This window comes from Pipra filicauda, unplaced genomic scaffold, assembly GCF_003945595.2.
Source record: "Pipra filicauda isolate LSUMZ 115617 unplaced genomic scaffold, ASM394559v2 scaffold69_size3009148_pilon, whole genome shotgun sequence".
Taxonomy (NCBI): Eukaryota; Metazoa; Chordata; class Aves; order Passeriformes; family Pipridae; genus Pipra; species Pipra filicauda.
Window position 1 is genome coordinate 2,141,860 of NW_024104864.1, and position 26,426 is coordinate 2,168,285.

The following is a 26,426-nucleotide window of genomic DNA, read 5'->3' on the forward strand; positions in this document are numbered from 1 at the left end:
GCACTTCTTTCTTGTCTGCCAACGTGCCTGCCTAGTGAATGCGCTACCTCTGAGACAGAAATGGGTTTAGTCATTCCTGTCTGGCGTATTCAGCCTGTGAATACACAGTAACTCCCATGCTTCTTGAGAAGTGTTCTTGGTGTGATGGGGAGAAGCCTTCTGTACATCAAAATTAGTTAAACTATGGTCCTTTGAGATGCCTTGCCCATGTGGATTCCACATATGCTCCAGAAATGTATGACTGATTAGTTTAAGAGACACAACCACTGGAGTTCAGCATTACATCTGCACACCTTGCTTCTCGTTGCAAGAGAAAAGCGTACCCTACATTTAAGAGCAAGAATCTCAGGAGTAACTTTCTGACCAGAAGAGATGGAAGGCAGGGCATACAACATGTGACTAGCATGTCTTGAAGAACAAAAAAAATATCCTACCTTTTCCCCCCTGAACATCCACACAACTTCAACATGGAGGGTGTGCAGTTATGTCAGTAACAGAAAGTTCATGAGGACTGTCTAAAAACAATGAATGCCATACTGCCACTTGCAGTTTGCATTTGGCCTACAAGCCTAAACAGAAAATTGCTTATTTTCCCATTCTTGCTGTAGGAACATCTGCCAGACAGGCCATGAAGGAATAAATGTGGGCAGAGCAAACCCCAGCCCACTCATAGATCTTCCTTGGCTTGAATACTCAAGAGGCACTTATTGAAATCTTTGTTATTCATTCAGCAAACACCATGAAGAGACTCTTGAAATACATATGAACAACTGTTTCCAGTCACAATAAAAAGTCGGTCTCACAACATTCAACATATAGATTTTACTTTACTCAGAGAGGGATGTGGCTTTGGGAAGGAAGCATGAAGGTAAACAGGGTGAATGAAACTAGAAACCTCCTAAACCAGAAATTCTGGATAATGCCAAAGAGTAGCCTTGTTTTGATAAGTTTCATGTGTATTTAGCTTAAAAATTTCTTTCTATAAATCCTGGGGCATCAGGAAAGAAGTTTTCACCAAAGATAGCAGAGAACATAAATTCAATACTTCAGAGGTTTCATTAATTTTTGTCACAGCAGAAACCGTTAATTAACCAATTAATTTTATCAGCACGTGACCGTCATTTCACATTGCTGGATGACAATAAAGTCACATCGAACAGAAATTGAACAACAGCCTGTGGGACAAGTGACAATGTCCATGCAGGATCTTACCTGTGCTTTGTACAATCCAAAGTCCCCACCTGAACTGTGAGCATCTGTTTTCACAACGGTTTAGAACACCAAGAGAGATCTGGTACTACCTTGCTGTGCCATAACCTGTTACCTCCCACCTGTAAGAGTTAACCCAGTAATCCTTCAAATTAGACTCATACTGTCTTCACATTATTGTATCAAGGAAGCAGATGGCTTACTTTATGCCACATTCAGCCACGTGACTTCTCATGTCGGCTGTCTGAATGAGGCTAAGACCACGCTATCCTAGGCTTTATAAACCAGGCTTTACAAGCATGCCATTACTCCCAAACATTTAATAACTTTTAAGGATTTCAGTTCTGGAACTCTTGTCCTGACATTTCGTCTTGCAAATACAGCAAAAATAGCACATCTGGAACTGATTGAGCCCTCTAGTATGGCACAGATTTGCTGTTCCTGTCTCACAGCCATGTTGGAGTGGTGAGAGCACGACAGCACAACAGCCATTAAGCTCAGTGCTTAGTTTCATGTGCAGCACGAGACCACTCATGTAGTGGATATTGTCATCTTCTGTCACATGGTGTTCTGCGACAGCAATTCACCACAATAGGAAAATATCTTCCCAGATGTTAAACTGTTTATTGTACCTGGACACACCTGCTCATCCCTTTGTGCAGGAGGTTGGCATTCGGTCTTATACAAAATAATCGTGAAACTAAAGCTGCTGTCTAAAAGTGAAATGATCAGTGAATCTTCCATTTGCATAACAGTGTGGGACTGCTGCAGGTAGAATGATTTCTCATTGACACAAAACAGAATAAATACTTCTCTGTCAAACCTTCCATTAGCACAGCAAACAAAATGACAGAAAGGTGAGAATCAGTGCAGAATCTTTTGTAACAATACATTTTCCATTACTTCAGCTGTCATCTAGACAGGACTATGCATGCAATAGAAAGCCTGATTGGGAATTCAAAGTTTAACCCAAGTCTTCTCTCACAGCCTAGCGAGTTAGAAAAAAATAAAAAACCAAACCAAGACACAAAAGCTTTAATTAGATCAATTAATGTCACATATGATTACGATTTTGCTGCAACATTTTCCCTGAAACTGGCTGATGCAACCAGTAAAATCCCACTATGTGAGGGACTTCTGAATTGATGAGACATGTCTGGGTCCTTCCAAGGCTTTTGACTACACAATATGTTGTCATTCTTCCTGCAGCTACTGTCAAGTTTACCCAGAAGGAACGAACAGATCAAATAATTTAATGGAAATTAGATGGTCCAATAAAGCAGAAAGAGGGGTTTTGTTTTCCTGTCAAGAACAGATAATATATTTCCTGAAAAGAAAACCTTTTCCACTGGACTCTCTATGCCAGCTTGCTATTTCTCCCTGTGAAGCAGTCAATCAGTCATAAACAGTTTATGTTTGAGCATCCAGGCACTCAAACGCAGAGATTAAAATGGTGAAAGATCCATCTGTTGTCCTGAAGATAAATCTAACCAAGCTGGACCACTGAAAGAGCATGTTCATTAGATTAAAGACTCAAACCCGCCTGGGTCCATATTGTTGCTATTACCAGAACCACACACAGATCTCCTCTGAGTTTTGTCATGATCCTTTAGCCATATGGATATGCAGAATGTGCATCAGAACAGTAATGAAATATATGAATGAGTAATTCAGAATGGACCTCTGGCTCTTACTGACCCTACAGCAATTACTGAAATTGGTATTGTAGTTTATAAATAATAAACTGTTTTGTGAAATCTCCATTTCGGGAAAACACCCAAAGGCTTTGGATCTGAGGATTAGATTCGGCTTTGGCGAATGGTTTCAAACAGATTTCTGCTGTCATAAACATCTAGCAAACTGTGGAGGTCAGAAAAGTTAAAATTTCACGTTATACTACAGTCCTCAACAAATCAGATCCAGAATTCCCACATAAAATGACATAAAGGCTTTCATTAGCCGTATTTACTGCTGTACTGTTGTCAGAATCGTGATGGTCCTAACCAGGGAGATGAAAACTTTTGCTTTGATAATCTGTGGTCCCAAAACGTTCAGACGCAGGTCAGTCCCCAAGGATCCCATTTCACTGTCCTTCCTAAGACTTTCAGCTCACTCTTATGAAGTCCTTAACCTTCAATGGATGCAGACATAATCCTGAGAGTTTTGCTTTAATTGTTCGTCGATAAACACACACCAAACCGGAACTATGCACAAGGCCTTCTGGAGAATATGAGAAGCCAGATCACGGTGTTTGAAAACTAAGTATACTTCAACCACATCTTTAACAGTTACAGTCAAATTCCAGTATAATGTACAATATATATGCGCTCCAGTTATTTGAGGCAAGGATGTATGCTGGAGCAGTGCCAGAGTTAATATATGGTGCCGATCCTAATCTGGAGTCTCTGCTGAAGAAAACATTGTTCCTGAATTTAAAATTCTCAAAAACTGAGAGAACAGAACTGAGACTCACTCCCAGCATCTTCTTATAAGTGATGACTTCCTAGGAACCACTGACCACAAAGATGGATGTCCCAAGTGTATAAATGTTTTAGTTAGAGCTTTGCAAGTTATTCACTGTGGAGTTGATGTTTTATCTCTAAAGGTAAGCAAAACTTACCAGGAGATGCCATGTCTGATGCTGCAGATCCCAACCACTATATATGTACTTCAGATGCACTTATGTACAGGAATGGCAAAGGAGGAAATTTTGAGACTAAGGCACAAATTACCGCACATATTCAAAATAAAGGATTGTTGTTTTAGCTTTCTTTTCTTCAAAGAGCAACACAGCAAGGGGTAAGGATACCTTTCCACCTTTCAATTCTTCTTTCTTTAATTAGGAAAGATGTATTTGGACCTTTTTCCTCACCCAGTCCTGGAAGAACGCCTTACAATGACTTCTGCAATACCACAAGGCACTTCTATACTAGCAGTGCAGCTGGGATCAGGAGTTCTGCAGAACTCTCCACTGTCCCCACCTACTGCACTTCAGCTGACATAACAGAGAAGTCTCAAGGAATATGATCTGGATAAAAACAAACACAAAAATGCATTTCAGGAGCGCATCTACTGCACTCCAGGTGTAAACAACCAGTAAACTCCCAGCACACTGGACTAGTTAGTGTGAAACAAGTAATTCTGAAATATATAGCATCGTGTTCTCCAGCAACGGTTCTCTAAACAGCTGCTCTAACTCATCTGCACTACTTCATTATTGTAGACACCATCACGGAACACCACACAGAATGGGTGCTTACAAAAATGTTCTAAAGAGGAAACAGGGAGGTAGAGGAAGAGTAAAGAGATCAGAGTGGCTTGGAATCAAAAAAGTTTTACTGCTAGTACTGAGCACACATTGCTTCAAGCTCAGCTTCTTCCTGACAAACTCTTCCCAGACACCAAGTGAAGGGCTTAAGAAATGCAAAGAGGCAGCCAGGCTACGTTCAGCTAAATGACATGAGTGCCAAGATAGTTAACTTTGCAAAAAAGCCATGCTCCAAGAAAACCGAAATAGGCAACAGATATCCGCACATCTATGTTCGTTGCCTCATCCCAGGGGACTCTAAAGATCATGGATGTTAATGGAACTGGGACTATGTCACTGGGCAGACACAGCTTTTATTTTGAGAATTCCTCCACAGGAGCAACTAAAATAAAAAGCTAAGTCAACAATCAATAGGTGAACACACTCATTTAACATGAGTTTAACTTTCCTGAAACTGAAAAAAAACCCGGGTATATTTCCTTACTTGAAGGAAATAAGTCAGGCAAGTAAGGTTTGTTAGACAGGAAATTAAAAAGACACAAATTAGTGAATTTGTTTGAAACACTGCTAAATACGTGATGCACTAAACCCCTACCTCAAAGAAAAGGCTCTTTTGAAGTTTTTCTTCCTGCTTCATCTATGTGATTTTCTGAAAAAATCTAACAGTTTTGGAAAGATTGCTCAGAATAGTTTGAGTAACAAACCAGAATTGCCTGTTGATGTCAACCCCTCCCATGAATGCTCCTATTTCCTTCCCACTGCAAAGAAGGTGCGTTGAATGGCAACCCTATGTGTTAGGTGATTTGGATATCAGAAGTGCAAAAAATGAAACTATGATTTGTCTCTTGAATATATGCTCCTATCTTTGCTAATGAAAAAGAGGTAGAGGTAAACGTAGGTGAAGATTTTCAGTGTCTTCATGAGCCAGCCCTGTCTTAGCTTCTCTTAAGGAAGATATTGTGGGAACTTTGCAGAAATCAATCCATATTAAACAGTGCCACTGCAAATACTTTATGCCAAGTCAGTAAGCAGCAGTAACTGTGTGCCTTAATTTTTGTCTTAGTTTCCATGCAGACAATGCACCTGTTAAACACTGACAAAAACTTTTTAAAACTACCTAAATATGCACAACTATAATTGTGCCCTTTCCTAATCTGCTTATTTAAAACCAGGGATAATTTTTGAACATACTTATTCTTTCCAGAGGACATTACCTTGGACTTGTCTATACTGAGTTTGATTTCTGATCATTCTGTCTCCATCCACTCTACTTAGTTAGTCTTGACTAACTCTAGAAAATCTGTCATCATCAAGTTCTCCAATGGCAGTTCTCTTCAGATCCCTAACAAATAAATACAGGTCTCAGCACAGATCCGGAGATGCTCAGTTCTCAGCTTCATGTTTTGGGAAATTAAATATTTCTTTCTGAATCAAGTCACTATAATTAACTAAATAGTGTCTTTTTTAAAAAGCAAGCAAGCAAACAAACAAACAACCACACTATGTAGAAACACCCCCTCCCTCCTCCAGTTTTACTAAGTCATGTAAGACTGCAATCCTTCATGACAAATGCCACAGGCATATATATAATGGTTATGAACTGCCAGAGTACAGGATTAACTCAATTTACATTACAGTACAGCAATTTCAAACACAGCACCAAGAACAGTAACGATACAGTTAAATATGCTGGCACAGGACCAGGAGGGCTTTAATTACCTTTTAACATGTATTACTACCCCCTCTTCAGAATATGGTGTCTCCTTTTGGCAATTCCCCTTTGCCACACATTCCCTGACAAATGCCATGGTCCACAGGTCTCAGTCTGTGGGTAGTGCAGGCTAATACCATTCTCCCATCACCAGGTTTTCCTGAGGCTCAGTAGTGAAGAGTTCATACAGATCTATTTAACTCGCTTCTGGCTCTGACTTTGGCACAATTTTCTGAACAAGTAATTTTGCCAGCTTTACAAAAAGTTCTCTGATTCTCAACCTAAAATTTCTTTGACTCAGGATCACGTCTTCTTCCCTACACCTTTTCTAAAGCAATCCTAGAACTTGATGCTGAACTGAAAATCCTGGAGCTCCCTGCTAAACAGAACAGCAGGCAGAATAGGAGCAGCTGAAGCACACCATTTGTCACTGAAGTACCTTAGACCCCACCAGCAGGATGATACAGGTGGCAGAAGTGAAATTCAACTCCACTTTCTGGATTCTTTGGAGTGACTATCAAAAGAAGTCATCAAGCACAGTATCCAGTGAGTTTTAAAGAGACACACTGGCTCACTTTGCACAACTACGCAGATAAAAAAGTCACACTGAATTTGAAGACATGATAGGGAGAAGCAATAAATTCTCTCTTCATCACCCTGAGCATTTATTTGTAAGTCTCTGCTTTTATTCTGGTTATCCAAAACATGTTCAACCACCATATCAAAGCTGAATAACCCACAATGGGATGAACTGTCCATTTGTAACAAGATTACATACACAGCTAAGTAAGTTCTCGAAAGGATTACAAATCTTTCTGGTAGATTCTGATCACCTTGCCTATACTTCAGCTTCTTGCAGCGGTCAATGGAAAAATCAAAAAAGTCCATAGAGGCAACCTTATACTCTGCTTTTGCACAATTTCTTTGTGAACTGTGATTGTTTCTGCCCTCCCTCTTTGACTATCCAGACAAGCTTAATGATGGTCCCACTGGTAATATGCACATTTTTTAATGCAATCACCTTCAATGTTCTACTTGGATCTTCCAGGGAAAAAAGCTTTTGTTTCAAACCAAAATGATTAATAATTAATAAGTGATTTTGTTACAAATAACAAAATGTCTGTCCCATGATATAAAAGTCCTTGCAACTACTCAGTAGCTTCTATTGAAATCCCACCAGTCTTCTAATTTCTTGATAGATGGGGGCAGCCAGTTCTTTGGCTTTCTCTGCTCCATCCTCTAAAACCTTTATCAGATGGGACTTGTCTTCCTGGAGTTTCTTGATTTCATTCCTGATAGGTGCAAATTTTTGAATAACTGACTCTGCTACCACCATTTTGTAGTGAGCAGTGTCGAGACCAGCGGCTTGGTGCAGCACTTCCTTGATGCTGAGCCCTGTTACTGCAGCATGAATGGACACCAGATTGGAGACACCAGGGCGAGCAGCTGGGTCATAGGTCACCTCAGAGGTAAAGTCAGTCACAGCTTTGCGAAACTTCAGCACTATTTCATCAGGGCTGTCTGCTATGTTAACAGTAGCTAATTTCTTTGGGTCTGACTTGGACATCTTCACTGCTGGATCTCTGAGGGATTTTATTTTCTTTGTTGTACCTTAAAAAAGAAAAAAAAAGGAGTAATTATGAATGCAGACAATGGTTTCTTATAAAATTTGCTAACAACACAGGATGAAGCTGTTTATCCTTGCTCAAAAATGAGTTGTGAGCACAATCACTTATGCACTATTTAGTCGTTATGCCCTCTCCGTTCTTCTAAAAAGCCATCTTTCTCCTACCATAAACTGTCTGAAACCTGCTCCGTCTCTCCCACCCTCACTAAGCAGAAGCTTCTGCTAGGACTCCTTCTAATACTTTTTGTGGCTAACATGCTGACTTCTCCCCAGAATTTCTCCTCCCTTATATTACTGACACTGGGAACAAGTTACCTGAAGAGTATGGACTTCACTGAAAGGTTCTGAGCAGTGGAGAAACAGGCTAAATCCACTGGTAAAAAAAGAATCCCAGAAGAGTTTATCTCCTTACTTCAAGAAACTCTTCCACCCATAATCTCCTGGTAATTCTCCTAAATCTCAATAAAGACAGCTATTAAAATTCTCTAACTGAACAATAACCAGCTCTGTTAGAAGTAAAGCACTGCTCAGATAAGTGTGGGTACTGTACAAATTGCTAAGATATATGCATGTACATTAAATAGAGTAGTAGCATTAGAGGAATATTGCAAAGTACTTTAACAGCATACACCCAAACACCCAAAGTACTTTAACAGCATACACCCAAACACCAAGAAACATAATTCATGGAGGTCATAAAGTATCACTGATCTTGAGAGTATTCACACCAATTGGTTTTAGACACCTTATACAGCCAAATAATTTACCTGCATACTCCTCATAGATGGTCTATGTACTCAGTGAAATGATAAAGGTTTTTCCAACATACATTCAGACTGCCCCAGAAAGTGCTCTGTTCTGAATCACCTTTTGGAAGTCTGCCTCTTTTCTCTAAATCCGAATGAGTTCAGGTATTTGCATTGCCTACAGCTAGTGATTCTGAATAGTTCCCTAACTTCTCCATTCATCTAGGATATTTTGTTGGTTTGCATATACTTGTGAACTTATGAAGGAATGCTTTTCATGAGCAAGGTGAAATGTTCTTGTTTTTTAAAAACTTCTTTTTATTTACTGGTAAATAGTCTCACCTGCATCACAGGCTACACTCAGCTCTTCTTTATAGTACTTAAGTAATAATAATGAGTATTCAATTGCTCATTAGAAACTGCAGTTTGCAATGCCTAGTATTCTCTAAGCTCTACTTTAGGTCTAATACCATTTTTGTCACTGAGGCTTGAAAACTGAGAAAGGTTTATTACTGCCTGTCTTTTCTAAGGTGAGAGCTCCTTGCCCTTTTGGGGGCGAAGGTCTCTGCTGTGCATTCCTCTACATTACTTACAACAAAGATGCAATGCTTCTTCCTTGCCCAATTCTTCACGTTTCTTAACAAACATGCCATTTGTGCCATCTGACTCCTCCTCACCCCCCGGCCTATGACCTTATAGCTCAAAAATGGTTGAGAAGATTTTCCTTATAAGTCTCCCTGAGTGTAAGATCAAAACTGGAAATTCTTAAGCTCTGTAAGAGACATGTACTGAGATATGCAAGTATATATTAAACACCCTTAAAAATTTTTGAGCACCGTATCTATGGTGTTTAATAGGCTTAATGTAAATATCTACCACTTGGACCTTGAGAATTCTGCTTTCTAGAGGTCTTGTTGCTTACCTGTCTCCTGAACTAGCAACATGGAGCAGAGACCCTACTCTTACAAAGTCCAATCCTCGAAGAGCAAGGCTGACTGGCAGCAGCAGAGTGCATCTGGCCCCCTGGACTAGAATACCAGACGTCACATACATTCCTCTACCAGGGATTTGTAAAGCCTTATGTCTATCTTGGGAGTTAAATTTCACAGCCTCTAGTCTCTCGTTGTCAGTTTTTAATTTTCCACTCCCTTAGCATCAGTTTGTACCCTTTTCTTGGTCCCTGAAACTATTTCCACAATATTTAAATCCATCTTCAACCTTAAAAGTGCAGTTGAGGGAAAAAAAAAAAAATCCAAGACCAGCTCACTTAAAATGGCTTTGGGCACAGGAAAGAATTCTCCATATTTCTTGTTGAAATGTTGTGCTATATCTTGGGCTAGTTCCAGGTGCAGGACTTGATCTTCTCCAACAGGAACATGTGTTGACCTTTTAATAAAAGACAGATACAGGAAACTCAGCAAAGCTCTCTGGTTCTGCCGAAATGTTACTCAAGACTGTCACAGCTTCTGCCATGACTGAGGGCCAGACTGAGCCAAATACTCAGTCCCAGCTAGATATAGGTTCTGTGGGAATAAGGTCCAAAACTGACCATATCCCAGGATGAGTTTGCATTTTGTGCTGAACTGAAGCACATCTCCAAGGGCAAAAATAGCCCCTCACGAAAACATACATGGCAAAGAAACCTGTAAGAGCAACTCACTAAACTCAGTTCAAAGAAGGTTTTTGTAGTATCTCCTGCTGTCTCTTTGGAAATCAAAGAGCACGTGTTATAAGTGTGCAAACAAAGCAAGAAAGGTCTGCAAGGCGTAAAGTGCAAGCACATTGTCATGTCAAATTTCAGGAACACATAGCTGCTGTTAAGAAGTTAGTACTGAGGATATACCAAGGGAAGGAAAGAAAAGAGTGGTTCTTCCTCATGGGTCACCACTGAATAAATATCAAGTGGGTCAGTGCCTCCGTTGTCACAAGTGTTATCATTAGAAGATTAGAACTGTCAGATTCAAAGGATCATCTGATCTTCTGTATTGAACTCAATGGCTTGAATACACTTCTGGAGGAAAACACCATCTGCATCAGAGGACACGAGGAGGTGAAGAATTCATTACTTCCCCTGGCGATTCTTTCCCACAGTTAATCATACTTGCTAAAAATGTATGATTCTTTTAGATGAGGCTGACTTGAAATCATGCCAGCTTTTGATTACTCTCCCATCCCCCAGCAGATTTTTTTTTTTCTGAAGCTTGTGGGGTATTCAGAATCCTGGATATGTTCCAGAGTAAGGAAGTTCACTATGTATCTTTTAAGTTCCCAGAAAATTTCAGTTCAACACGGTACTCTTTCCTTCCGATTCTGAATTACTGGGCTGACATTCAACAGTCAATTTGTCCACCTTTATTCCCCACCAAACAGTCAGCAAGGCAACCTAAAAACAGTTACAGTAGCCAACAGAAAATCACAGTGGCCTATAACTGACATAGAGAAAATCAGTTACCATAATCAATATACTTTAAGCAGGTCAAAAGAAATGTTTCCATATGCCAAAATGGTTCCATATTCACAAAGGTTGCCATGGAAGAGAAAACATATTATCTCTATAAATACCTCTGCCTTTTTCCTTGGTTTTTTTAAAATATTTTTGTTTTGGTGCTATTTTAACTCCTTTCTGTAATTTTCTGTTTATTTTCCTATCTGTTTGATCCTTGGTTCATCTGAGTTAGTACTGTTTCTTGCCCTCCTCTAGCTCTAAATTCTTCTTCTTCCTTCCTATATTTCCAGTTCTCCCTAATTCTTGTTCCTTACAGTATTTTTCTTACATTACAACATTTATTATTAAATATATTATGTCAAATTTTTTCAAAGTGATTTTTTTTCTTTCACTTCTTGTTTTGTACTCTGTGTGGACAGCCTGCTGCTAATATAATAGCAAACAAGCCACTGGCTTTACTAATGAAATATGAATTACATGATCTGACTAGAGATGGAAGAGACATACATAGCTGAGCTCAATCAAAATAAGGTGATTTCTGATAAAGTTCTCTAAATTTCACCCTTAAATACTGCTTGACAAGCAAATGTGACTCACTGCTAAGAAGACCATTATAATAGTCCGATTCTTTCTTTTGCTTGTTTCCCATTAGTTTTAGTTAAAATTCAGGTGAGTTAGAAATACCATCTACTGGTCTTCTAACAGTACTGTTCTCCCCTACTATGGTTACTTACAATGAAATTTCTCTAGATACATTTTTCTGAATTAACAACTGGCTACTCTTGGTTACTCTGTCACAACATCCCCATCCTCACAGTTCTGTACTACTATTCTGTCCCGACAAATACTCTCACCATCCCTTCAGAACAATGCCACAAAGTACATATGCTCAGAACATAAAAATAATACATAGTGCATTGTCTCCAACCTTTACTAATTGAGACAGTTTAAATCATATTATGAAATACAACCAGTCACAACAATTCTTATCAGCTAGGCTACGGGCTTGGGCACGCTGAGAAATCATCAGTCTCTCAATAGTGGCTACTACCATTGCAGCACATAGTACCCCACAGAGAAAACTGAACTAGCCCAGATCCTACAAGGTGCAGTCACCTTTTGTCATCAATATGAATTGGGCTACACTAATCCCACACTAATACTGGTATATTACATACAGACAGTTTAAGTATCTCTACAGTACACTGCATAAAATTAAGTGTAACTACTTAAAAAAATGTGTATGTGTGTGAACAACTAATATGCACAATTAAACATCAATCTGCTGTAATTCCCTAAGAATTATTCTCAAGTGACCAGCTTTTTCTCTTTACAGCCATATCAGTTGCTTTTTAGCCAGGCTAGATTTCAACTAGCCACTTGAGAGTCTGTCATCCATTTCCAATCTTCTGATCTAATCACACCCAGCCCCCCCACTTAATAAGTTAGCATGTTGACCTGACGAACATTCATTCTAATGTAGCTGAACAGACATTGCCCATGGGCTCACATTCTGCCTCTTACTTGTACAGCAAAATATCTGCTGCTTGAAGCACAGGGTAAGTCAACAAACCAACAGTTCCTTCGCTATTCTGGCTGGCACGCTTCATCTGTTTGAAAAAGAAAAACGGAGAGGAATCACACTTTTGCCTAATGGTATCAAAATCTGCGATTAGTTAATTAGTTAATTAGAATTCTGACTTACTGAGTAACTTATTGCATAACTCTAGAGAAGAGAGTGTCATGTAAAATCCATTCCTTATGAATACATATGTTCTATGTCCTTTATTTATGAATTTCCCTACACTGTTTTGATATTCTAGTGGGAAGAAAACAGAGCCTTGTGTTTTCTGTTTGTAACCTTATTAATAAAAATGATTTCAAATTCAAAACAATCAGGCTGGGTTATTACAGTTCGTATCAATAAACCCTACTTTTAAAATAGCATTTTCAGAAATAAATTTTTGAAACACTTTACAATAGAGATATAAAGAGTATATAGCACCTGTGTTTCACAGAAAAGAAATTAAGACGGTGATCACAAAGTCACAAGGACAGTCAGCAACAGCTAGGAGAACCCATAACTACAGAGGCGGAGTCCAGCGTTCTCTCCATGAGTTCACGCTGCTCCCCACAATCCACCTAATGTCTTCAAGCCCTTTACTGCTCTACAATATGGAACATTTAAATCACAATAGTCAGGCTACAGATAATAATTATGTTCTAGCAATGGCATATCTACATTTGGCTTTTAGCAATAGTTAAATATACTAAACCCCTTGAAATCTTAATTATTTCATTAAGACTGTTCAAATATATTCAAATTTTTCTCACCCTCTCCCACAGATCCTATATTCTGTCTACATCTCTAAGTGCCTAGGGTTCAGGGAACTTAATTTGCAAAGCCTAGCACCTGTAACACCTATCTGAAGATTTGGAAAGTCAATCCAGTCAAAGTTGGATTTAAGAGCTTAACTTGAGAACCTCAGGTTTGAAAAGGTTTGCTTTAATCTAAGACATGCGTTAATGCTGGTTGCTGTATTTAAGGTTTACTGGTTTTATTTAATTAAGAAGAAAAACAGGAAAAAAGAAAACATCTGGAGGTATTTAAGGCTGCTCTGAACTCTACAAGCCAAACTGCTCTTAAGCTGCTGTGTTTTTTTTTTTTTTTTTCTTTTTCGGATACTTCTCTCTTCTTTTGCTTTTTCTGCTTACTAAATGCCAAAATAAAATACAAGGAAATTAAATGAAAGAACTGTTAATGCCGTCATGCTGATGCAGTACCAAGATTAAGATAATGAACATTTGAAACTTGTAAAGGCAAACATTTAAGATAGATTATCACTCAGCACATTTTTTATATTTATAATTTCTATACTCCTCTTCCAACATATGACTCTTTTGAAGATTCTTCCATAAAATCTACAGAACAGCCACTCTTTATAGTGGACAAAGAAAAACTGTTTATGGAATTCCTTAATTGTCAAGGCTCAAGGTTTCCATTGCAATATCTTGCAGTAGTTTTACATTACTAAATAGGCATTAAAATTATTGAAATAACATCAAATATTCTAGCAAAATCAGTTCAACGACACTAAACCAACCTCATATTTAGTACTGTTTCTGCAAGTCTCTGCCAATAATATTATTCTGTAGCTTCCAGCAGAAAAACGTTCATTGAGAGCAACAGACCTAGAAAGACACTTTCCCCCCCTTCCGCCACAGGACTACAGAACTATTTAAACTGAAAGCAGGGATAACCAAGATACAGTTGGGACTTCACAGATAACAAGTATTTCAAGGACAACAATTCTACTGAACTTCCACATATTTCCTTTCAATCTACAAAACTGTCCATACCTTCCACTGGGGCAAACGTAGCAGACGTGGCACATTAGTTAAGCACCCAAGAATCCAGGCAAGTTCTGCGTGCTCAGGAACCTGAAAGTATGAAGCCAGAATCTATTTTAATCTCCTTTATTTATATGCACATTTTCTCAAAATCAATAAAGACAAAAAGGATCAGAAAACCATTTTTTAATATTATTTTTTCAGGAAAGTCAAGTGACAAGCTAATGGGAAGTTTTGGACACTGCCAGGATTGAATATCCTACACTCAGGTACCATTCTTGATCCTATCCACTCATATTCTAAATAAGAAAGAAAATGCTTTAGCAAGAGCAGAGTTGAACACACATGTAAACTAATCAACTGTCTGCTACTGTGCCACAGCCTCTCCACACTCTTAGGTAATACATTAATAGTGACAAACCTTCTTAACTTTTCTCATTTCCAGTGCCAATAAGTTACCCAATCTTCATTTCTTCTGCATCAGGGCCCCAAGTGCACTGGTTTCCCTTAATTGTCCTCACCAGCACCCTTCAGCCATCCCCTCTGCCCATAGTTTCAGGAGCCCTATTTAAGCTCAAGCCAGACTGTCCCCAGTTCTTACTTGAGCCATACTGCACTGCAGCATGTCTGGCAGTAAACTAACTGTAGGCCCTTCATAGAAGCCTGAGCTAACTACCAGGGAAAAAGAAGAGCTGGGCTGCTCCACAAAGCCATGTCTGCAAAGAGACAGGAGCAAGGCAGGAACAGTTATCTCCCTGACCAGGACAACACACTGATAGGACAAGGGTGGTGGCAGTGACAGTCTGGTGATCAGCAGACACAGAAAGGTAATTAGTCACACCTGAGGACCCTAACCTGTCTGCAAAACGGGGATAATAGCAGAAGTCAAACTACAGGACAGCCTGAATTGAGGCTTAATTTGTCCCTCAGTTCTGTAATCCTATTAAAACTAATACTGATCTGCAAGTGAAAGAGGAGGATCAGGCCTCCACGTACCCTTTGCTACAAGGGTGGTTTAAAAAAATAAGAAAAGATCCCACTTAAGCTCATGCAACAGATTCTTCATTTAACATTCAGGGGAAACTGTGCTGATAGTGAAATTTTAATAGTTTCAGAAAGACATCAGACAGAGCGATTGCCCCCCTTCTGCTAAGAGAAAGATCTTCTACAGGCTGAGACAAGAAATGTGCTGTGTCAACAACCTCTGCTGGATGAATCCATGTTTAGCTTCTTTACATACACTCTTCAGCTTTTGCATTTCAAATATTCATTTCTGGATTAGTAAAAGGCAAGAATTGCTGACGCATATTCTTTAACTTCTTTCCTGTCATTCTGTCTGTTGTTAATTAGCTATATCGACAATAATCATCAAAAGAAAAAAGTGACCTATGTTCTGCTCCTTTGCTTACATGTTTGATTCACTCTTTTCAATATTGGCAGGTTTGAATGTTTAAGAGCATGCTAACTGTCTCAGGGATGTCCAAAGCTTCGTGCTTGCAACGTGATATAACAACCCAGATGGAAGGCAGTAAAAAGTGTTTGTTAGCAAGTAAGAATTACTAGCATTATTAATTGCAATTTATTTGTTGTTACATTTTAAATATAGTAATTTCCTAGCTAGCAGTCACTGGACTATTTTGGTCACCAATGTTGTGCAGAGGTATCTGACCTCAAGAAAACAGCTCAGTGGTTAGAGAAACATTTATGGTTGATTCTCTTTCCCTTCTTTCTGCCTTTCCTACAGTTTTATTTTTTGTAATTCCCTCATGCTTATTTGACCTGCAATCTTCTGCGCACAAGACAAAGTGCAGTAAGATGCACCAAATATATCCTCTGCAAGGTACAAAGAGTAAATTGAACTTTATAGAAAATACTAAGGTCAAGACTCCTACTTCATTTAGAAGGAATCACCATCTGGTTCAAAGCAGTTTCTCATTTCTTTCTTCTAGTCACGAATAGAGAGGAGATGGTGCTCTGTTGCACTTGTGTTGACAAGGACTCTCTTCAAAAGCTATGCAGTCATTGATTCAGCTCTGTAAGACTTTGCTTCCACAGCCAAGACTGCATGTGAGTTTCAGTGGATCAGCGGATTTGACATTACATCACTTACCAAAACACCAAGTGATCTAAACAGCATTTGTTGAGTCGAATACACAGTTCTGGGTCCTACCAAGTTATACTCATTTCTAATCCTCAAACACACACAGTCTTTTCCTAAGTAAGACTAAAGCATTAATATTGTGAGGGAAAAGCCTGATAAAAGGGGGAGAAAATATATAAAAGTGCACTGAAGGGTAGTGATTTCAGTTGGAAAAAAATTCAGTACTGGAGCCTAATGAGTTAACATTCATCATCCAAATTGCAGTAAGTGACTGTATGTTGGTGTGTGAATCAGGAGGTACTAGGATTAAACCACAAATCATTTGTCAGACTAAATCACGGTTTAAGCTACTGTGTTTTACTTGGCAAGACGGGCAAGTAATTGCTGCATTTGGTTGGTCACCGTGCATCAGCTCAAATGTTACTCATTCAGCTACACTATTCTATCACTTGGAATAAATTGGATAAATCTGGATACAAAGAAACTGGAAGACATGAAGATGTACACGACACCAGTAAAATAAAGGCTCAATCTACTCTTCCTTTCACCGAGCAATACCAGTGGATCGCGATAGGAAGAAGCCATTCTCTCAGACAAACTTGATCAGCTTCTTGCCGCAAGTCCATTTAAAACTCTGAGCAAACATCTTCATTAAACAACTAAAACATAAGAATGTAAGAAGTAAAACTGTACAACAAAGCGCAACAGAAGTAGCTGTAGCCCAGTGCTGTTTCCAGGAGTAGCAACAAGAGATGGCATTTAGGTCGAACACATGAGCCTACTGCTTCCTACAGTATCTTCCCCTCATACTTCTCCAGCATCCATAATTGTTGTACTAGGGAATATCCAAAGGTATTATCCCTGGTCCAGTCCTGTTAGTATCCAGGCTCCCCATGAATGCGTCTAATCCCCTTCTGAACTGGCTGATACTGCCCACTTCACAGCCACATGTATCAATAACCTCCAGAGGCTTAAACCTGATGTGTAAAGAAACACCTTAATGTAGCCGCTAATTTATCTATCTTTGTTTACTACTTTTGAATGGCACCTGTTTCTTGTATTGCACAATTTAGTGAACAATTCCACATCCAGCTTATTCAGTGTTTTTCTGATTTTGTAAACCTTAATTACATATACACCTCAGCCTCCTTCTCTTCAAACTGAAGCATCCCTGACTTCTGAATTTTTCCTTTGAAGGCAGGTACTCTATTTCCTCTTGCGTTAATTCCTCTTCTTTGTATCATATCTAATTCACTAGTTCCTTCTGGAGATGCAGACAGTAAAGCTTTACCCAACATTCAAAAAATGGGCACACTAAGGTTTTGTACAGTTACAAAACATCATTTCTGTCTTATTCTCAAAACCCTTTCTGGTAATATAGTGATGATGACATACTGTTGGTATTTTTGAAAATAATTTGTGCTGAGACAACGATTTCAGATAACACCAAGGTTGTGCATTCAATCCCTGTATGGGCCATTCCCTTAAGAGCTGGACTTGATGATCCTTGTGGGTCTCTTCCAACTCAGAATATTCTATGAAATCCAGATCCATAAATTTATAGAAATGCCAATGATGACTCCAAGACCTTTTATCCTGCGTTGTGATTCAGCTCAATAGTGTGTTTGACCTGTATGTCAAACTAGTTACATTCCTTCCTTGTGACCTGACAAGCCCAAGTCTGCATGGTCAGATTCCTCTTATTTTTTTAAAGCACAATTATTTAACAGAGGTGACTAGTTACAAACGATAACGAGTGGTTATCTAAAAGGCACAAACATTTCTGTTTCTTCACCTGGCTGAGTGCCCTGCTGCTCCCTCTTTGAAGATAAATAGTTTCTTAATTATTCACTTGTGTGGCCATTTGAAGTTATTAAACTCAGATCACAATTTACACTTGGATCATCTCTGGAGCGTTAGTTATATGCTGAAGTACAATCTCAGGGCTTCTCCCTGTAGATATATTATTTTGTCCGTGATCCTAGCTGTTCCCTACCAAATTATTGTTAATATTCCCTGGCCACAGCCACAGCTGATGATATATACATGGAAAACCTATAGCTACTTTTAGTCCAAATAATTCTAGATGACTTCTCATGCTGAGACATACAGCTGAGGAGGACAGCAAGCAATGGGATTCGAGAACAAGAGTGGTAGAGGCATGGATACTGTAAGCAGATCTGAAAGCAGCTAAATCAGCAACACTGGACCTCAGCTTTCTGAGGTTACAACACAAAGCTATGCATTGACAGCTGGAGTGGCTTCCTGCAAAAAGAGATGCAGTGTTTCATTGTCAAGATGAACTTCTTCAAGTTGCAACTTATCGCCCTTGTCTGTAAGGCACTGCAAATTTGCTGCACGTCTATTATATGGAAGCAGCTTCCCCTTCGACACTCTAACCTCATTATGGGCTATATTTTAAATGGGCAGTAAATTTAGAAGATTTTACTTTGACAGTGTAGAGGACAAAGTGGTCTGGGGAGGTAATTTGGATAGCTAGGTACTAAAAGAAATTTGAACAGAGAAGAGGAAGTGTCCTAAATTTAAAAAGAAATTAAACCTTTTTTACGACTTTTGTCTCTTCTAGAAGTACCAATTAGCGCTTGCAAAAAATTCGAGACCTTTTAAAAGCAGATGCTGCTCACTTTTTTTTTTGAATAAGAGGTAAGATTTTATTAATGCCTCAGGTTGCAAGCAATATGTTCAAGATACAGACATACATTACTAAGTACTATACAGCTAGAGAGAATAAAAGCCATAAACAAGACAAAAATAGACTGCTCTTGAATCAAATGCACACAGCAACTGAACACGCAGTGAGGTACTCTTATGGTCGAAAATTTGATGCAGTATCCTGAATTCCTGCTCAAAGAAATAATTCAAGAGTGGTTGGAATAAGTTCAAGGTCACAAAGGCAACATTTGATTTGAAGAACATGTTAAGCAATGTATTGAACTGGGGGTGGTTATCTAGTTATCTTTGGTAAATCTGTCAGTACTTAAAGCTTTCACCTTTACCTTTGAACATTTTAGTTACTTGTTTATTTTTGGCTAAAACCTACAGAAGTAAGATCTGTCTCTCCTTTCTGAAGAGCCTGACTAACAATACTCCTACTGGAATCAAGTTTTACTGGTTATAAACCCTGACAGAGCACAGTAATGTGGCTGGAGCACCCTCTCCCTTCCTTTATTCATTATGAAATCAACTTATTTTCAGAAACATTCTCCTAGTCTAACCTTCAGTACTGTCTGACTAATTAGTTTGGTTTGTCCAGAATTCTGGCGAAGAGAAGAACGTATAACAGCTACATAATAGTATGAGATAAACCAGGTAAATTAAGGAAGAAAGAAAGAAAAAAACCCCAAATCCTAGTGAACCATGACTTTTTTTCCCACTGAGCTCTAGTTATGTCTAGTCCACTCCTAACAGGGAGAAAATAGAGGAATAAGAGAAGCAGAATAATTTGCTAAATTAAACAGTCACATACTTCCTCTTATGACAGGAAGTTTTCAATGGACCATGCTAAATTAATGTACTTTAATGAATTTATAAGCTATGATGCAATGGAAGCTTTTCAGCCCCTCTGAAAATTGGACAAGAAGTAGCGTGAATCCATTCAAACTTTGCCCACAAAACAAAGCAGATGGATATTTCTGGAAAATAACAGCAGTGAAACAGTGCACACATTTATATTGTTGTTTCTTGGCTTTTGGAGTTAAGGCTAAGACAAATTGGCAAATTCCCACCTCCCAGAGTTACTGCTTCAATTTGCTTGCACACTGCAAGAACACTGCAGCTGATTATACTCAGAAAATAAATCACCCTATCCAGAAGGCTGAAAACTGCAATTTTCCGCCCAGAAACTGAATGTTACGTTGTCCAGAAACTCACAGGACTCCTCAGAGAAGCGTTCTTGCAGCATATCGACCACTGCCTGCTGAATCAACTCTGATGGAATTTTAGTTTCTCTTGGGACATTTAGCATGTGTCTACTACAATAGGTAGATGGACAGGAAGAACAGTCTGAGACCACATAAAAGCAAAATCAAGTTTCTAAAATTGTTTTAACTGTGAAACAGATGAGATACAAGATGGTCATGGGTAAAAACTGAAATGTGTATTGTACCCACCAGGAATCAGAGAAAATGGCTTACACCATATAAGTTTACCATGTGTGTAGATTGCATCCTGTCTTTCTTATTTCCCCCTCCCCCACATCCTATAGTTCTTTTTGTTTTTAATAAAACATTCTAAGTTTTATGAAAGATGACTGCTACAGCTTTTATCAGTTATGGCACAATTTAAGGAATATATTTTCTCTTTCTTCTAACATTCTCATGATACGTTGTATAAGTTATTATTCTGTTACTTCTTTTTTATGCCTAGTAGGCAAAGGCAGCCACTTAAAGCATATCTTGACATTATTTTCTCTAAGAGCAAAGAGGGTTTCATATATTTTGCAGCTGTACTCCAAATAAAAATGTATAATTTTGAAATAGGCACTTATTTTTATTCTTACTGAAATTGTCACTCTTCTATAACTTGCCTTTCTCCTTAAGAAAATATAATTAAACAATCTGTAACGAAAGAGCTTCTCTCACTGGGAGGCCATTCTACTGTCCAACATATTCCACAATTGTGTTTTCCTAGATACTCTAATTAAATGTGCTTGTTTATAACCCTTCACAGACAATGTGGTTCCAAACACTACTCTAATTATTCATCATCATCCTTCTTGCTTCTAAATATTTTCAAGTTATCATCACTTATTCTTTGTATCCACTACTTCCCTAAGCTCGGGTTCAAGTTTGTTTATGACAATTGAAGTATGGGAGGTACTTGGGGAACTGCAAATATACAGCCAGCCATTAACTTACTGTTTATACATGCTATAGAAAAATATAATCTACAAATGGTAAATTCTGAAGCATATAAAAATAATTTTCATGAAACTAGCACTTTCCATTTAGCTAATTTGGCTGTGATTTACCCAATAGAACATAGTCCCTGTGCCCTCTAAACAATACAATAAAAATCAGCTTATGCAAAATTTCTCTCACTTTTATTTCACTTCAGTTGCAAGGCAAGGACATCACTCAAATCAGTTCTGGCACCCCAAGTCAACTTCACCTGTATCCTTACCATAGCAGCACCTTTTGGAACTAGTATAACGTGAGAGGTATCTGTTTTCACCACAATTTCCCCCAGAAATCTGTGATTAATATTGTCCAGGCTTTTATCTCTTGCTTGTATTAGAAAGGACGATAAAATGTGGGAAAACTCTGGAGGCAGGTATTTCAGATAGCTCTGGATTAGAGATTTAATCTGCATAAACTTTCCTGTAAACAAAAGCCTACTGACAGTGAAACCCTTACCAAATGCACATGCCTTTTGGGAAACAAAGTAGCAATATTTTTTTCACATATGGCAAACATATTCCAGAGAAGCAACATATGCAGCAAAGTAGAGAAAGAGTAAGCCAAACAAACAAATAAACAACAACAACAACAAAGAAACCCCTTTTCAGCAACTCTAGACCACTCTTGCCCAGGGTAATCCAAAGAAAGTGAGAGGACAAGCAGCATTAGTGTCACATCAGTGACATTAGTCTCTCAGTGGGGCTTACCATTACTAGCATACTTTTGCAGTGCAAGAATTTAATTCTGCCTTTACTGCTACGGAATCAGGGTACTAATAGTCATTAGTTGCAGTGGGTTTAGGTGATTAAAACTAAAATTTCTTAGATAGTAATAATTTTTTTGCATGATGTTTGTTTAAAAAAAAGAATAGAAATGTTAATCAGAAGTAATTGCAGTAGCATTTCTGTGATCTACAGGTTTCGTAATTTTCTAGATAGAATTCAAAATAAAACAATAATTATAGCACACTAATCTACTGAGAATTCTCTCATTTATCAGTTTGATCTGGTATTGAATAAAACATAATCAAATACCTAAACCAGCTCTCTATTTGCAGCTGCATTTTCACTGCTTTCCTGATGACCTCTGGAAATACAACATATTTCAGTATACAATCAGTTTTGGTTACTTTGCTTTACACCTCAGCCAAATGTTTGTAAACAAAAGTGTGGCTTTTCAGACCACCCTTGGAGACTGCTAGAGTGGCTGAAAAGGACAGGCCAGCTCATTTTTTTGAAAACTGAGCAATTACCAATCAAAATCAAGCCATAAACTTTCTTGATGAGCAATAACTGCAATCCATCTTACACCTACATTTTTAGGAACAATCATCTCGATATTATGACATTCCATAACATACTATTTCATTATCATACTAAAACAATAATCACATTAGCAAGGTTCCTGTCTCCTTTCCTCGCATCACGAGCTACACGCAGATATTCCTTTTAATTGCTTCCAGAGAAACATCTGGTCCTGCTGATGTAAATGAACAGACCATAGTGCATCTCTGGGTGTACCTGACCACTACATACAGCTTGAATAGACTTGGTTTTGGGAAGCTAACAAACCACTTCAGCCTGAACCAGTACTGAAACACTCTGGATTCACAAACAACTATAGTAGTTCTTCTGATTGCAGTGTGATGATCTTTCAAAAATATGCTAGAATCAGTCAGTTTGGCAAGTTGTACTGATACATGTGTGATAACTGTTGGTAAGAATATGGTTCAAGACATTAGACACGGCCCACACATTTAATCTAATGGTTTAGATTAAATAAGAAGAACCACCATTAAAGCTGGACAGATAAAGCCACACGGAAAAATTAATATATAAAGGTAGTCTATTTAGCAGAGGCCAGCCTAACCCCTATAAGATAAAACAGAATCATATTTGGTGGAAGATAAAGCTGAACAGGTTGAAGTCTAACTATGTAAGGTTTTCACTGGTTGTTGGCTGTACTGGTAGAAGCATCACTGTACAGGAGATGCATCACATACAGTCCTGTCCCCTCATCATTTTCTGAGTCTGATACTTTCTCTTTGGGGACTCAAAGACTCAGTATCTGCATTATGATATTGTGAAAGATACAACATGCTTTCTGTGGCTGCCTGCAATGTAAAGATCCTCACTGATAATCTGTTGTCTTCACGGGAAGTCTGTGTGTTGGCTTTAGCAAGACCTGGAACGGCACTAATTTAGCTCTTAGACTTGTAGGAATATACAAAAAACAATACTGGAACTGATCAAATATCCACCTCTGACAGCAATCAACAACAACAACAACAAAAAGAATCTAAGTACAGAAAAGCATGGATACTCTCCCATCTGTGATTTCAGCACTTCCTGCAGAGGTGGAATCTCAGAAATGAAACAGTCCCCAAATGATTTTTTAGATTAATTTGTTGACTCCTTTTCTGAATTCATACACATTTCAGCATGCAATGCATCCTGTGACAAGGGGTTCTGTAGACTGATCATGAGTTTCACAAAATGCAGCATTGTTTTGCTTGTTTTGATACTTGTCAGTTCACATTCTTCAGTGGATAAAACAACTGTTCCCTATTTTCTCCATTTCACTTGCAGTTTTGTAAACCTTGACTTTATTCCTCTCTAGTTTAATTGTTCAGTTGCTTGAAAGCAAGAAAAAAACCCAAACCTTCAGACTGGTTTTTACTGAATCACTGGTTTGTAACTCACCTTGAGATTATTCCAGTTAATGTCAGCCTCAATGACGAAGTTAAGTCAGAGAGCCAAATTAAAACCCAAGCTGGTAACTTATTTAAAATGCTAATTGGATTTGAAAAAAAAAAAAAAAAAAGGATAAATTAATTTAAACATATCTTCACTAAAATTCTGAGCTAACATATTTAGAATTTTTTTTTAATACTGAGGAAAAGTGAAGCAGGAAGTATATCTGTCTTCATATTTTCATTATCCACCAGGGACATGGAGCTATGATTGCCATTTGCAGTTTGATAACCACAGGAAACTCTGCCTGTGAAGAACCACGTTCAAAGGAAGAATGAAATACCATTTCATCTTACACTGATAAATTTCAGACACTGTGCACGCCACCTTTGCGGTCCTGCTGCAAGCTGGACATCCATTTAAGGACGTCTTCTCACGAGCAGAAGCTATGACACATCTGTCTCTGTGGGAAATTACAGAAGTTTGCCAGTTTAGAGTCAGTAACAGAAAGGTAATCGAGCAAAAAATTAAGTTGTGTTCCAGGAAAATACAGCATGTGATAGACTAGGGTGACCAAGTAGGACGGTAAGCCCAGTACTCCTTGGGATGGTCAAGAGAACCAAATAGTTCACATATGAATTATCAGATCACATTGAAAAAGGTACATATGAAAAGCAGGTTATGGCCAAAGAAGGGGAAAAAAAAAATCCCTAGGAAGTAACCCCCTGATAATCATGCTGGAACTGATACAAAACTTACCATATCAATCACTTGTTGGAGATACTGTGCAGCTGGCAGAATAAGTGACAAGAGCCGATTCAAAACCATAGAAACATGTTTTACATGTTTTTATGGATACACAGACTACATTTATGCATTTATGAGCTAACCTTTTGCGACTGAAGTGAGACTTACAGAGCTAAATTAATGGTCTCCTAACAGGTCTTTTCAGTATTTTACTCATAACCTGCACAAACACCTAGCTCTGCTTCAGAAATTTACAGTGCGGACTTTTCAGTCATGATTTCAGGCACTTCAAAATCACGGCAAAGGATAAGTTTCAAATCCAACACTGCTAATTTTTCTAGGACCACCAACACAAAGATGCTCATTCATTAACAAGCGTGGAAAGCACTAACCAGTGACTGTCGGAACAGGAAACACTTCTTTGGGTCAATACCACAGGCAAGGATGGCGGCAGTGGTGTCCAGTATGTTCTGGCGCAGGACAGCTGGTTCCTTGGGCATGGTGAGAGAGTGCATGTCCATAATGCTATACAGCACTGAGCTGTACTCTTCCTGCAGATTCACCCAGTTCTGAATGGCTCCAAGGTAGTTACCCAGATGAGGTGTTCCGGTTGGCTGGATACCAGAGAAAATCCGATCCACGACCGTATTCTGTGGCAAAGCATTGGTAAAATTAACACACGCCTTTTTTTGGACAGATTCTTTTATATTTAAAAGTCATTAAAAAAGCCTCATTTATGTCTGTGTCTTCTCTCCTCAGCGTATTAATGTATAAATTACCTCAGGATTGATAATTGCAGCAAGTCAGTTAAAATACTCTATCTTACTGCAGAGAGACTGACAACTACCATAATTTTAAGTTGTCAGACTGCATATGCAAAAAATGATAGATGTAGACAGGATTGGTGAAAAGCAGATCTCAAAAACCAAGTAGTAGATTCTTTCAGCCTCTTTTGCATTGAAGTTGTATGTTTCTCTTTAGTTTCTATATCCACTATAGTTTCTATACCTGCATTTCAGTTTCTATATCCATTCTGATATAGAAACTTAGGATCACAGTGTAGAGAAATTCAAACATTTTTGTTATAAACTCATTCAATGTCCCAGTAGATTGCCATCTTAACTCCCATGAATGCTGAAATCTTATTTTTCTAGCTGCAGAGAACATTTTGAGCGGTTCCTGAAAGAAATCTAGTCCTTGACCTACAGGTTAAAGAATAATGAAAGAGATCATCAAAGTTCTGAAACTACCTATCCTGGCAGCAGCACAGTTTTTAAAAGGGCTCTACAAAGAAATACTGCTATAGCTCAAGATCACACCTGGAATACTGTCCATGCATCAGGATCAGTAAAATGTCAACATCTGAAGAGAGTTCACAGAGAAACAGAAAAAAACAACTGAGAAGCTGAGACTGTGAGCAAAGATTAAAAAGCTTGAAACATGTATAGCTTGGCTATGTGACAGTTACCATCTTAGAAAGTTTGTTTTCCTGCATCCCAGTCCTCCATCTGACCATTTTCTCAGAGTCCCAAGCTGTCAGCAAATGATCAATTACCTCCCCGACCTTTCCAAAGAATTCCACCATATTCAGAAGTAGCTCAGCAATGT

The 26,426-nt window shown here is 38.5% G+C and overlaps 1 protein-coding gene across 2 annotated transcripts in view; it reads right to left on the reverse strand.

The window, feature by feature from the left end:
- Positions 1 to 807: 807 nt before the first annotated feature.
- WARS2 (tryptophanyl tRNA synthetase 2, mitochondrial) overlaps positions 808 to 26,426 on the reverse strand; it is a 44,393-nt gene continuing 18,774 nt past the window's right edge. For both annotated transcript variants that reach the window (XM_027730424.2, XM_027730425.2), the window contains exons 2-6: positions 25,211 to 25,468; positions 14,368 to 14,448; positions 12,532 to 12,617; positions 9,829 to 9,947; positions 808 to 7,799 (exon numbers count right to left, since the gene is read on the reverse strand). In XM_027730424.2, the coding sequence (XP_027586225.1) occupies positions 7,351 to 7,799; positions 9,829 to 9,947; positions 12,532 to 12,617; positions 14,368 to 14,448; positions 25,211 to 25,468 (993 nt within the window). In that variant the 3' untranslated portion in view covers positions 808 to 7,350. The remainder of the gene's footprint in view (positions 7,800 to 9,828; positions 9,948 to 12,531; positions 12,618 to 14,367; positions 14,449 to 25,210; positions 25,469 to 26,426) is intronic.